Source organism: Silurus meridionalis, chromosome 24 (assembly GCF_014805685.1).
Source record: "Silurus meridionalis isolate SWU-2019-XX chromosome 24, ASM1480568v1, whole genome shotgun sequence".
NCBI classification, from domain to species: domain Eukaryota; kingdom Metazoa; phylum Chordata; class Actinopteri; order Siluriformes; family Siluridae; genus Silurus; species Silurus meridionalis.
The window spans coordinates 16030077-16042332 of NC_060907.1; the positions used below are offsets into that span (position 1 = coordinate 16030077).

General features: G+C 41.2%; 1 protein-coding gene across 3 annotated transcripts; it reads right to left on the reverse strand.

Moving 5' to 3' along the window:
* Window positions 1-108: 108 nt before the first annotated feature.
* Window positions 109-4588, reverse strand: LOC124378202. 3 transcript variants are annotated; one of them, XM_046837750.1, is made up of 3 exons: window positions 3208-4588; window positions 2775-2820; window positions 109-301 (listed from the first exon to the last, which is right to left on the reverse strand). In XM_046837750.1, exon 1 carries the CDS (start codon window positions 4532-4534, stop codon window positions 3494-3496), a length of 1041 nt encoding a protein of 346 aa, XP_046693706.1. In that variant the 5' UTR covers window positions 4535-4588; the 3' UTR covers window positions 109-301; window positions 2775-2820; window positions 3208-3493. The 3 variants fall into 3 exon arrangements, with proteins under 3 accessions (XP_046693706.1, XP_046693705.1, XP_046693704.1); XM_046837749.1 differs by lacking the exon at window positions 2775-2820; XM_046837748.1 differs by lacking the exon at window positions 109-301 and having other exon boundaries at window positions 2013-2820.
* Window positions 4589-12256: the final 7668 nt, after the last annotated feature.

Here is a 12256-nt window from a genome sequence, read left to right on the forward strand (position 1 = left end):
TCCATTTATAGCAGTTATACGATGTTGCGGGGTGCAGTGATGGTGATTAGAAGCAAACTGTAGTCCTGAGATAAAGTATCAGACTGTTAACATAAACTACAGTCCAAATCAATCCTCAAAGCTCCTGTTCTTACTCCGGAATTTCATGAAACCCCAGGGCGCTGATAAGAAACCATCCCCAGCTGCACAGAGTGGCAGAGAACACTACCCAGAGGCAGGCCTGTACGGAGTGGGAAGATCATAGGAGGGAAGAGGGACAGGAACAGTGGTCACTGGAACCTCAGGAGCATGTTTAACTCGACTGAGAGAGAGAAAAGAGGGTGACAGGAAGAGAAGGATATGGATTATAATGTGTCTTTATTGTTGTATGAAAGTTAATGTCACTGTGCGGTTGGGGACTCTGGCAAGACTCGCTATGGCAGCATAGCTAAAAGGGTGAACCAGAAGGTAACACAGACATGAGGGATCTCTGGGATAAGAGACGACCCACCTGACCCACCGAACATGTGAGAGTGAGGAGACGACAGCATACAAATATTCCAGTTCACAGAACAATTTATATCCATGATCCCTCCACTAAATAAATACGTTTTTAGCCTTGACATGAACAGACTGTGTCTGACTCCCAAACACTGATTGGAAGGCTGTTCCATAACTCTGGGACTTTATAAGAGAAATATCTGCCCCTGCTGTAGTCTTCATTATTTGAGGTACCAACAAATAGCCTGCACCTTTTAATCTAAGTAGGCATGGAGGATCATAAGTAGTTCACTCAGGTTCACTGCGGCGTGTGACCGTTAAGTGCTTTATGCGTCAGTAGTAGTATTTTATAATCAATGTCAGAATCAGAATCAGAATCAGGTTTATTGGCCAAGTGTGTTGACACACACAAGGAATTTGGTTCCAGCTGTTTGTTACTCTGAAAAGTACAGACATAAATAAAAACCTATACATGACAAAACAGACACGACAAGACAAAAACAGACTATACAAGACAATACAGACAATATAGACAATGTGAGACAGTATAGACAGTGTGGGTAATAAATAGGAATACAGATCAGTGATGTACATAAAGTGTGGGAGTGCATGGTAGTGCAAATGACAGTATTGTGTGCCAGGTATGAGGAGAGAGTTTACTATAAAACTTTGTACAATATATAGCAGCTATAGTGTGTGCAACATATACAGATAATGTGATGACTGACAGTTCTGTGCAGTACCCATAGAAGTGAAGCAGGGAATATAATTATGGTCAGTTGTTAGTGAGGGTGATTGCTTGGGGAAAGAAACTGTTCCTGTGTCTGGCAGTTTTAGTGAACAAAGTTAAATTAAATGTTAAATTAAATGTGAGATTTGATTGGGAGCAGTGTAGACTGATTAAAACAGGGGTGATGTGGTCTTATTTTCTAGATCTAGTGAGGACTCTTGCTGCTGCATTCTGAACTAACTGAAGCTTATCTATGCACTTACTCAAACACCCCGACAGTAAAGCATTACAGTAGTCTAATCTAAATGTAACAAAAGCATAAATGTGTTTTTCTGCATCCTGTAAGATCATATTTTTAATTTTAGCAATATTTCTAAGGTGAAAGAAGGCGATCCTGGTGATATTATTCATGTGCGCCTCAAACTAAACACTAGGGTCCATAATCACACCAAGGTTTTTGATTGCTGTACACACTGAAACAGAAACACCATCCAGAGATGCTACGTAATTGGAAAGTTTGCTTTTAGCTGCATGTGGTCCTAGTAAAAGTACTTCCGTCTTATCTGAGATGAGCAGAAGGAAGTTATCAAGCATCCACTGTCTAATGTCCTTTACACACTCCTCAACATTGTTAAGCTGATCTCTCTTATCTGGCTTTGCTGAAATATACAGCTGTGTGTCATCAGCATAGCAATGGAAGCGATGTTTATGAATAATTTCACCAAGAGGCAGCATATATATAGATGTGAGCATAACTGCTGTGCTACAACCTTTTCTAAAATAAAAGATAAAGGGGTGGTTTGATATTGGTCTGTAGTTGGACAGCTGACAGGGTTAAGGTCAGGTTTCCTAATTAGGGGGTTGATAACTGGCAGTTTGAAGGATTTAGCTACACAACCAGTGCTAATTGAATGGAAGTTTATCAATTTTAAAACAGGTTAAATTACCTCTGGAATTATCTGTTTGAAGAAACTTGTAGGCAAGGGATAGAGAATGCATGTTGATGATTTTGATGAGAAAATAAATGAAATGAAGTCATTCTCTTGAATAGTAAAACTTTGGATTGTCTGTTATAATTAAACTGCTGTCTACAGGATTATTTATAAAATAGTTTGATTTTTATTATTTGTCTCGATTTATTTTTTTTATTTTTAAGTACATGAAATCATTACCACCTACTGATGGTTTGCACGTTAGCGCAGTGCTTTTATTTTCTGTTAATTTTGCTACCGTTCTGAATAAAAATCTACTATTATGCTGGTTATTTTCTATGAGGGTGGAAAAATATGCTGATCAGCACCACTAAGAGATTTTCAATTATTTGGGAGGCTCTCCTTCCATGCTTTTTGATATACCGTCAAGATGTTTTGATGCCATTTACGTTCTAATTTCCGAGTGGTCTGTTTTAAGGTTATCTTTATACCACTGTGTCGAGTTATGTGGGAATTTTACACATCAGTATCTGCTTCTAACTCGAAAAGAGCATTAATCAACAACAGGGGACACAGGGAACAACTCCAAATCACTTTTTAGCTCTTGTATTTGGTAGTTTGTACAGGCTTACAGAGATTGTTCAATTCAGCTCAAGCAGAGTGAATTAGGTTGACAACCTTGAAGAAGGAAACACAAAACAAAAGGAAACAAAGCAAAATAAAATGAATAAAATAATGCTAATAAAGATAGGCATTCACTTATCGGTAAACAAACCTAACATAAACAGAGATCGTCCCATATAAACTGCCTCGATGTCAAACAAACTCTTCATTTGCATACTAGCTTGTTTCAGCCGTTATTTAAGCAGAGCATTAATATACTAGGTATTCTATTTAAACAAACAAGTGGTATGTCCGCACTTTGTATTTCTTTAAGAACACAAACTATGTACCGTACATTTAGATATTAACCAATACACAACTATTCTCCGTATTGCACATTATTAAAATAAAATAACACAAAATTTAGTGGCAATTAGTCTTTAGATAGAGACTTCTTCATACCATCAGTGTCCCTGAGGTGACCATTTGCTGATGCGTTTTCCCTCTCATCGCATTTCCAAATTTCACTGCATTCTGAATCCGTGTGCGTGCACCTGCCATGCGAGTTTTTCTTCCGCGTCACTCGGCGTTTTCCGACCCTTCTCGGCACTCGGTATTCTCCGTCTAATTAATTCAGGTCCGCAGTTTCGCCAATTCCTCGGATTTAAAGTCACGGTTTCGGTTCGCGTCTTAGCTTCACACCTCCCACTTGAGCTACTGGTTTTTTAAACCCAAGTAGATCACACATTCACTCTTCTCTTTGTTCTCCTGATTGTTCTTCTACAGGAATCAGGATGACTAACCGTCTCACATCTCTATGAAGAATGGTTGCAGGGATCTTGCTCATTTTCTTTCCTGAGATTTTCACATGATTAGGTTTCACACTTGAGACGGGGTAGCTTGAAAAGACTCTAACGTCCACATCTCTGACAACACCTTTATGATCAGCATTGACTTTGACCACCCTGGCCAACTTGTACTGACTTCTTATTGCGTTTTGGTCACCTATAGCAACATTCCGTTCCTTTGTGTGCCACTTGCTCCTTATAAACAAATTTGGACCTGCTAATTGACTCCATTCCTTCCAAAATTTGTTTACTTCTCCTTGAATGATTTTTAGTCTTTTGTAGGGATAGCCTACGAAATCAAAGTCACCTGGGTCTCCCCTTGGTCCTGACCTTCCCAACAAGAGAGAATTCGGAGTGACATATTCAACGCAGTCCTCTCTACTTTGAGTTCTTGCATCAATAGGCCTCTCATTGGCCAAGTTGGCTGCCATGTAGAGGAATGTTTGGAATTCCCCCCATGTGAAAATACCATCACCTCCCAGATTGCGAAGGGCCCGCTTTACTACACGAACAGCAGCCTCTGCTGCACCATTCCTATGGGGGGAACTTGCAGGGTGGATCTTCCAATACCATTCAGTCCCATGCTTAGCAGCCTCTCCTTCCAGCTCAGATTTCTGTACCTTATCTAGGAACTTGTAGAGTTCTGTGAGAGCAGGCTTAGCTCCAACGAAATTTGAACCTGGGTCGGACCATAATTTTCTTGGGTGACCCCTCAGAGCTGTGAATCTCTGGTAGGCTAGTAGGAAACTCTCAGCAGACTGGTCACTCACAACGTCAGTGTGTATAGCCCTGGACGCCATGCAGCAGTATACAATCCCCCAGACTTTGAGCCGTACTCTTTTCCTCACCTCATCCTTCACTTCGTAAGGGCCAAACAGGTCCAAAGTTGTGAATTCGAAGGGCGCAGCTGGCCCTGCTCTTTCATGAGGAAGGTCACCCATGATCTGTTGGCATCTTTTCCCCCTTGCCTTCCTACATATCACACAGCTGTCAACTATCTTTTAGCTAATCTCCTACCCTTAATCACCCATGCTTTTTTCCTCATTCTGAGAAGTGTTCCTGCCACCTCTTCATGATTTGCATTGTGGGCTTCAAGAGCTATTAACGTGGACACCCATGCATTGTAAGGAAGAATTGGGACTGCAACCCTTTCTTTATTAAAGATCTGGATTCTGCCGCCACAGACCAAGAGTCCTGAGTCTTCTCTGTATACAACCAGCCTGCTAAGAGTAGTGTCGGGAAAAGTCACACCCCTCTGAACTGCCAGAAAGAGCCCTCTTAGTGCATCCTCTTGCTCTCTTACAGTCAGCACAGCCTGTTTGGTCCCATTTTTCTGCATCAATTCGTTTTCCATTCTTCGGGTTTTGGCTCCTACATCTTAACCATTTCTTTATACCATGCCACACCCAGCCGATGACTCTGACTAATTTGCCTAGGTTACTAAATTTTTCCACATTTACTAGCTTTTTAACAACTAAGTCACTAGGTGTCCCTCTAGGTAAGTAGTCTTCAAGTCTTTCTTTTTCCGCCTCTCTCAGTTCCTTTTTTGTTTGAGCTCTTGTCAAAACTGCTGAAAATGTCTTCCTCTGAAGCTTACTGACCCTTTCTCTAGCATCAGCGGCAACCTCAGCAGCTGATTTCATTGGCCATTCCTCCACTGGAAGCCGAAGAAATTGTGGTCCTTTCTGCCATTCAGACTCTTCACAAAGATTTTCAGGTGTCCCACCCCTTGTGATAATGTCTGCTATATTAACATCCCCTGGGATCCACCACCAGTCATTTACTTGCCCAGATTTTTGGATTTCCCAATTCTATTCGCGAAGAATGTCTGATAGCCATAACTATCGCGTTGAATGGCCCCAGTACAGTCTGACTGTCTACCAGGTGGAACCAGCGCTCAACTTCCATCCGCCATGCTTCTCAAAATACCTTCTGAGACGTACAGCAAACACAGCAGCACAGATCTCTGCTTTCACAGCATCTCCCTTTTGGTCTAATGGCGTTAATTTGGCCTTGGACTCGACTAGCCTGACTTCTATCTGTTGATCCGTGTTCCACCTTAAGTACAACACAGCCCCATAAGATTTGTCACTGCCATCGGAAAATGTAATCCCCCAGGGTTTTCCTTGCCAGCCAACTGGTGTGAGGCTTCTGTGAAATTTAAGTTCACTAAGCTGCACATACTCCTCAAACAGTTTGATGGCTTCCTCCTGAGATTCGTGGAAAGTTCCTTGTCCCAAGTCTGTTGGGTTAAACTACCACCTCCTGCTTCCTGAAATGCTTTCCTGACAAGAATTGCACCCTTTTGTTTGGCAGGTGTGACAAGACCAATTGGATCATAGAGCCCAGCAACTTGGCTTAGCAGATGTCTTCTGGTTAAAGGGTTGGGTGTTTTCAGTCTCACTTCACTTCTAAGGAGGTCGTGGCCCATTCTCATTTTTTTTCTTTCTTTTTGAGAAGTTAATGGAAGCCATGATATAGAGCTTGTCCTCCTCTACCAAGTATCCTGTTCCTAAAGCCTTGTTGTCTTCGTCCCTTAGCTGGTTTGGGAGCATGATTGTTTTACCTTGAGAGACAGAGCCCTCTGGATTACAAGTTTGTGCACCAGCTTCTTGCCTCCCACTTTGCCCCGACCAAACCCAAGGCTTGAGTGCAAATCCACCAGCTGCTAGAATCTCCTCAAGTCCATTTATTATCTCACTCAGTCTCTCCTGGTCATTGTGGGATGTAAGGATGTCATCCACATAACTGTCTTCCTCAAGGACCCTGCGCTCCTCCTTTAAATGAGCAAACTTGGTTAGTCTTGCCGTCTCATGCATAGCTAACTGAGCAATGCATCCAGCAGGGCGGTCTCCGATGTTGACCCTTGTAATAGCGCATCGCCTATCTCTTCTTCATTAGTGTCTCTCCAGAGGAATCTGTGAAGGTGCACTTCACGCTCCTCCAGCCACACAGAGTTATACATCTTTTTTATATCTCCAAGAGCAGCAAAGACTCCCTTTCTGAACCTAATCAGGACTGCCCTGATTGGGTTGAGTACATCAGGTCCCTTTAGCAGGAGATCATTCATGCTCAGTCCTTTGAATTTTTGGCTACTATTCCAGACAAGCCGCACCGGAGTAGTTAGTTGAGTGGGGATTTGGGGTGACCAGGTGGCTTACATACCAAACAGCCCCTTTCCAACTATCAGTCTCTTCCTTGGTAAGCTTTTTTGCTGCCCCCCTTTCCACCATGTCATGTACTTGAGCTGCATAAATGCCCTGCCACTCAGGCACCATTCTGAGTTGTTTCTCTGTTCTCAAGAAAACAGCTTCCACTCCACTTCTGTTGTATGGAAGGGTAATTGGGTCCTGAATCCATGGATACTTTGTATCCCAGTGTGGAGACCTGCTGTGGGAATCCTTCTTAACATAAGTGAGGCCTTCCCTTATGATCTCGAGTTCCTTCTCTTCTGCCAAGGTCATCTCCTTCCCTCCAGGTTGACAGTTTCCACAGCGGCAACCTCCACACTTTGGTTCGCAGGCTGCTCCAATACTCTCCCACTTCCACCACTCAAGAAACTCTCGATTACTTGCCAGTGAAATTTTTGTCTCAACACCAAGATCTATACTCCCTCGGATCATTTTACAAGGAGCGTCTGTTTTCTCGAGAACTTCCTCATACTTGACTGCAGCTGTCCTCATGGACCGAGCAAAATGCGTCTTGGACTCATACGCTGCTATATCCACCATCTCAAACAGGCCAGGGTGTGCTCCAGCAACTGTTTTTCCTAACGGGCTGTCCCACAGGACTAGATCTCCCACGATATTCAATCTTTGTGGTGCGAGTCTTCCTTCGCGATGGCTGATAAGAAGATCAATTTTTTCAGGTCTTTTCAATTCTACCAGGTTTACCTCCGGAAAGAATTCTTTAAGTTGTTCTGGACTTACGCTTCTGTGGACCTTGGCAATCTCCTCCAAACCGTAGCAAACCAACTGGTGAGCTTTCTCTGTCCCTTTGGGAGTTTTGACTCTAATCCTGAGAAGGTACCTTTTTGTTTTTACTCTAGTGGCCATCTTGCCAACTCCATGAACCACCAGGGTAATTTTCTCACCTCTCAGCTTGAGCCTGTCAGCAGCTTCATGGGTGATGTAATTAGTGTCTGATGCCAGGTCGATTAAAGCACCAATTTTCTGTCCTGCATTTGTGGTTACCTCCATCAGCATCATTATAACAGGTAGCTCTTTCAGTCCACTTTCACCCAATAATCCTTTCTGGCATTTCTCGGAGCAGTTTACCATCTTAGTTTTGTTAGTGAATGCTCTTTTGCACTTCGCCGCCAGTTCTGGAGAGAGTTCGGCCAAGAATTCTTCCTGCTCATCTGTCAGTCTATTCTCTTTCTTACTATCTTCAATCACATATTTCCCCTCACTCCCACTCTTGAATTCACCTTTTGGACAAAGGAAATAATGGTGGTCTGAGGAGGATCCTCTTTTGCAACCTTTGTTCCTGCACAGATAGCTATTTCTACACCCGTCCTCATTCTCGTGACACCCTAAACATCTTTTGCATGCTCCCAGTCTTCTCACAATTGACGACTTCTCTGCTAGTTTTAGTTCTTTGAATTTTTTACAGAAGAAAATCTTGCCCTTATGTTTCTCTGATCCACATACGATGCACCCGTCCTCTACAGAAGCCTTCTTTGTCGTTTTGGTGAAAGCGTAGTTCCTTCTTTCTGGCTTTTCTGCTCTTTCTGATATTTTCAATTGCTCAAGCCTTTCAAGAATTTCTTCTTGTTTCTTTAGAAACTTTAATAGTGCATCGAAATGGTTCTCTGGTGTTATGCCATTTGCAGGATCTGTCATGTAAACAAGCCAGTCTCTTTTCACAAAGTCTGGTAACTTGCTCTCAATGGATTTTATTACAAGCGGATTTTTTATGGCACCAACGTTTCCGAGATCCGTGAGATCTGCCAGGGCTTTTTCTACCATTTGAATTAATTCTACAACCCTTCTTGGTTGATTTCCCTTCACTGCAGGGATTTTTTCCACCTCATCGACAATCTCCATGGCAATTGTTACTTTGTTACCATACCGGTTCTCTAACACCCTGAATATGTCAGCAGCACTGTTATAGGAAGATAGTCGAGCTCCTTAGCGATCTTCTCATCAATGCTGTCCACCAGCTGGATCTTTTTAACCTCAGCTGACCCGGTGGGTTCACCTTGCTTTTGGAGACTTCCCCAGTCCCTTTTCCAGCGATAGAAATCTCTTCTATTGCCACTAAACGTCGGTAAACTTGTTGGTTTAATTCTGACCACTGGCATGATCTGTGCTGCGTGTGCTCCTGCATCCAGTTTTTCCCTCATACTAATTTCTGGTGCTCGTGCATCCTCAGCAGCTCTTCGTGCCCAGACAAATTCAGCTTTTCGCTTCAAGCTCGTTACTACGCTCTTTCAGTTTTCGTACACGACCCTCTAGAGCCTTTCTTTCAGTTGTGGGAGCCCATCTTTCCCAGTTTGAGAAAGCTCCTACTGCTTCTTTCACCAGTCGCATCAAGAGCTCCAGTTGCATTTCGTAGCTATCGTAGCCAACACCATCGACAGGTATGGAAGTTGTGCGATCGCAGGCCTTCTCTCCTTCAGAAACTGCGGCCAACACTTCATCCTGCCCGTATCTTTTCCAGAGATTATCTTGCACTATTTCACTGACTTCGTTATACCTTGCGTTACAGTCCTCCACAGTTTTCTTCAGGTCAGCTTCCTGCTGCACCGAAAGTAGTGCTAGTGCGCCATCTTCTTGGTCGGCTTCAATCTCTGCCAATAATCCAGCCTTATAATCATCATTGCTTTCAAAAACTCTTCTCGCTTCAAAAGAAAGCCTTCTGAATTCTTCCTTGAGCTCTGATTCTATCAGTCTATGTGCTTCTCTACAGAGGAAGTTGGCTTGCTTGGTGAAGCTGCCTTTTACAGAAGTTCTCTCTCTTTTCAGTTGCTCAACTGTTTTCCCTAATGCTTCTTCAGCCATTTTGCTTTATATGTGATTCACTTAACTCCTATGTGTCAGCAGCACTTTGTCTTTGGACTTTTCTAAGCCGTTGATCTTTTCGTCTTCGCCGCTACACATTTGGTTGTCAACTGTCGAGTTATGTGGGAATTTTACACATCAGTATCTGCTTCTAACTCGAAAAGAGCATTAATCAACAACAGGGGACACAGGAACAACTCCAAATCACTTTTTAGCTCTTGTATTTGGTAGTTTGTACAGGCTTACAGAGATTGTTCAATTCAGCTCAAGTAGAGTGAATTAGGTTGACAACCTTAAGAAGGAAACACAAAACAAAAGGAAACAAAGCAAAATAAAATGAATAAAATAATGCTAATAAAGATAGGCATTCACTTATCGGTAAACAAACCTAACATAAACAGAGATCGTCCCATATAAACTGCCTCGATGTCAAACAAACTCTTCATTTGCATACTAGCTTGTTTCAGCCGTTATTTAAGCAGAGCATTAATATTCTAGGTATACTATTTAAACAAACAAGTGGTATGTCCGCACTTTGTATTTCTTTAAGAACACAAACTATGTACCGTACATTTAGATATTAACCAATACACAACTATTCTCCGTATTGCACATTATTAAAATAAAATAACACAAAATTTAGTGGCAATTAGTCTTTAGATAGAGACTTCTTCATACCATCAGTGTCCCTGAGGTGACCATTTGCTGATGCGTTTTCCCTCTCATCGCATTTCCAAATTTCACTGCATTCTGAATCCGTGTGCGTGCACCTGCCATGCGAGTTTTTCTTCCGCGTCACTCGGCGTTTTCCGACCCTTCTCGGCACTCGGTATTCTCCGTCTAATTAATTCAGGTCCGCAGTTTCGCCAATTCCTCGGATTTAAAGTCACGGTTTCGGTTCGCGTTTTAGCTTCACACACTGTGCTAATTTTTTTTAATCATTTTTATCATTTATCATTTTGGTTTTAAGGGGAGCTACATCATCTAGAGACATATAACTGTCTTGTGTTGTCTTGCACTGTCTTGTGTTGTCTTTGCACATTTAACAACAGGACAGTGAAAGACAACACAAGACAGTTATATGTCTCTAGATGATGTAGCTCTCCTTAAAACCAAAATCAAGATCTTCTCCATCAAAGAGCAAACTATCTTATACTTCTCACAGATAAAATTATCGCTAGCAACGGAGAAAGACTGACTAAACATGCCACACTTTACACACTGAATAAGCTGGATGCTCGCCATAGCAGAGAAATTAGGTACCTTAATGTGGTTATTTGGTTTGTTGTGAATATTTACTAAACTGTTTGAAGATCTGTTCTTTTCTTTTATAAAAGTTTTTTTAAACACTAATTTTAAAATGTCAAGGTTCATGAGCCCAACTAACACATACATTAATCTCCAATAAACCGCCACATTTAACCTCATTAATCCCACAGCAAAATCCTCAGTTTTAAAAGAGCACTTATATGTCCACACTACAGTGTTGAAATAACACTAAAGCAGTAATGAAGTTAGTGACATATTGAATTAACTGATTAGATAAGGAATTGATCTTTAGTGCTGAACTCCTGTGAACAAGCTGAATCACTGAAGGAAAGAGAAACAAGAGGAGAAACACAACTTACAGCCAAAGCTAAAGATGAAATCAACTAAAGAAAGAAAAACCAACATTAAATCTCTTATGATCTTAGCAGAGAATGATTAGACAAACCCCCCAAAACAGCATTACCAGCTTCATATATTACTAACCAGTGTGACTTTATTTCTGTCATATGTGTACAAAAGCTCTTTAGGTGTTGTACTTTTATTTAAAGTCACCATAATGGTGATAAATAACCCAGCCATTAGGGTTGCACATGCCAATGCACTCTTAGTGCACAGCCCAAGCTTGGATAAATGGGGAGGGTTGTGTTAGGAAGGGCAGCCATGTGAATGTGTGAACCACAAACATGTGGATCACGAATACGGATGATCTGCTCTGGTGACCCCTAATGGGAAAAGCCAAAAGAAAGAATAATGGTGATCACTGCTTGCTGTAGTTGGGCTCTTGAACCTTTTTAAATCTAATTGTGTTTATTAGGAAAGCTTTTATAGCAAGAAAGACCAAAATAAACTAATATTTGTGATGTCATATCCAACTTTAACAAATCTAGTTCACAAATTTCATTTAATATTATATTACAAATGTGATATATTACTAATACACTTAAATTGCACCAACAATATCACAGCAATTAACAGCGAATGAGTCTTAAACACACCATGCACAAAAAAAATGCTTCAAACAATAGCAGAACAGACATCAAAATTTACTGTATGATTCTCAACATAAGTTTCAATCAAAAATAGAAAACAAAAATCAGATCAACTCTGAACATCACAAAAAAATTTACTGAAAAGTCACAACAAACCAATCAACATCAAAATAAAAGAAAATAAAGAAAATAGTTGTGCACTTTTTTGTTGTGCACTTAAGTAAAATACATTCTCAGTACTAATGTGCTGATATGAATTTAATATTATAAATATTAGTCTATAAACAAAAGCCCATTGTTTTAATTTGAAAATTGAAGTTGTCATCTGTCTCTCCATTAAACAGTACATCTTTTTTCAGCACTTGTTTTTAACAGGTATTTACTCTCTTGGTTAGTTTGG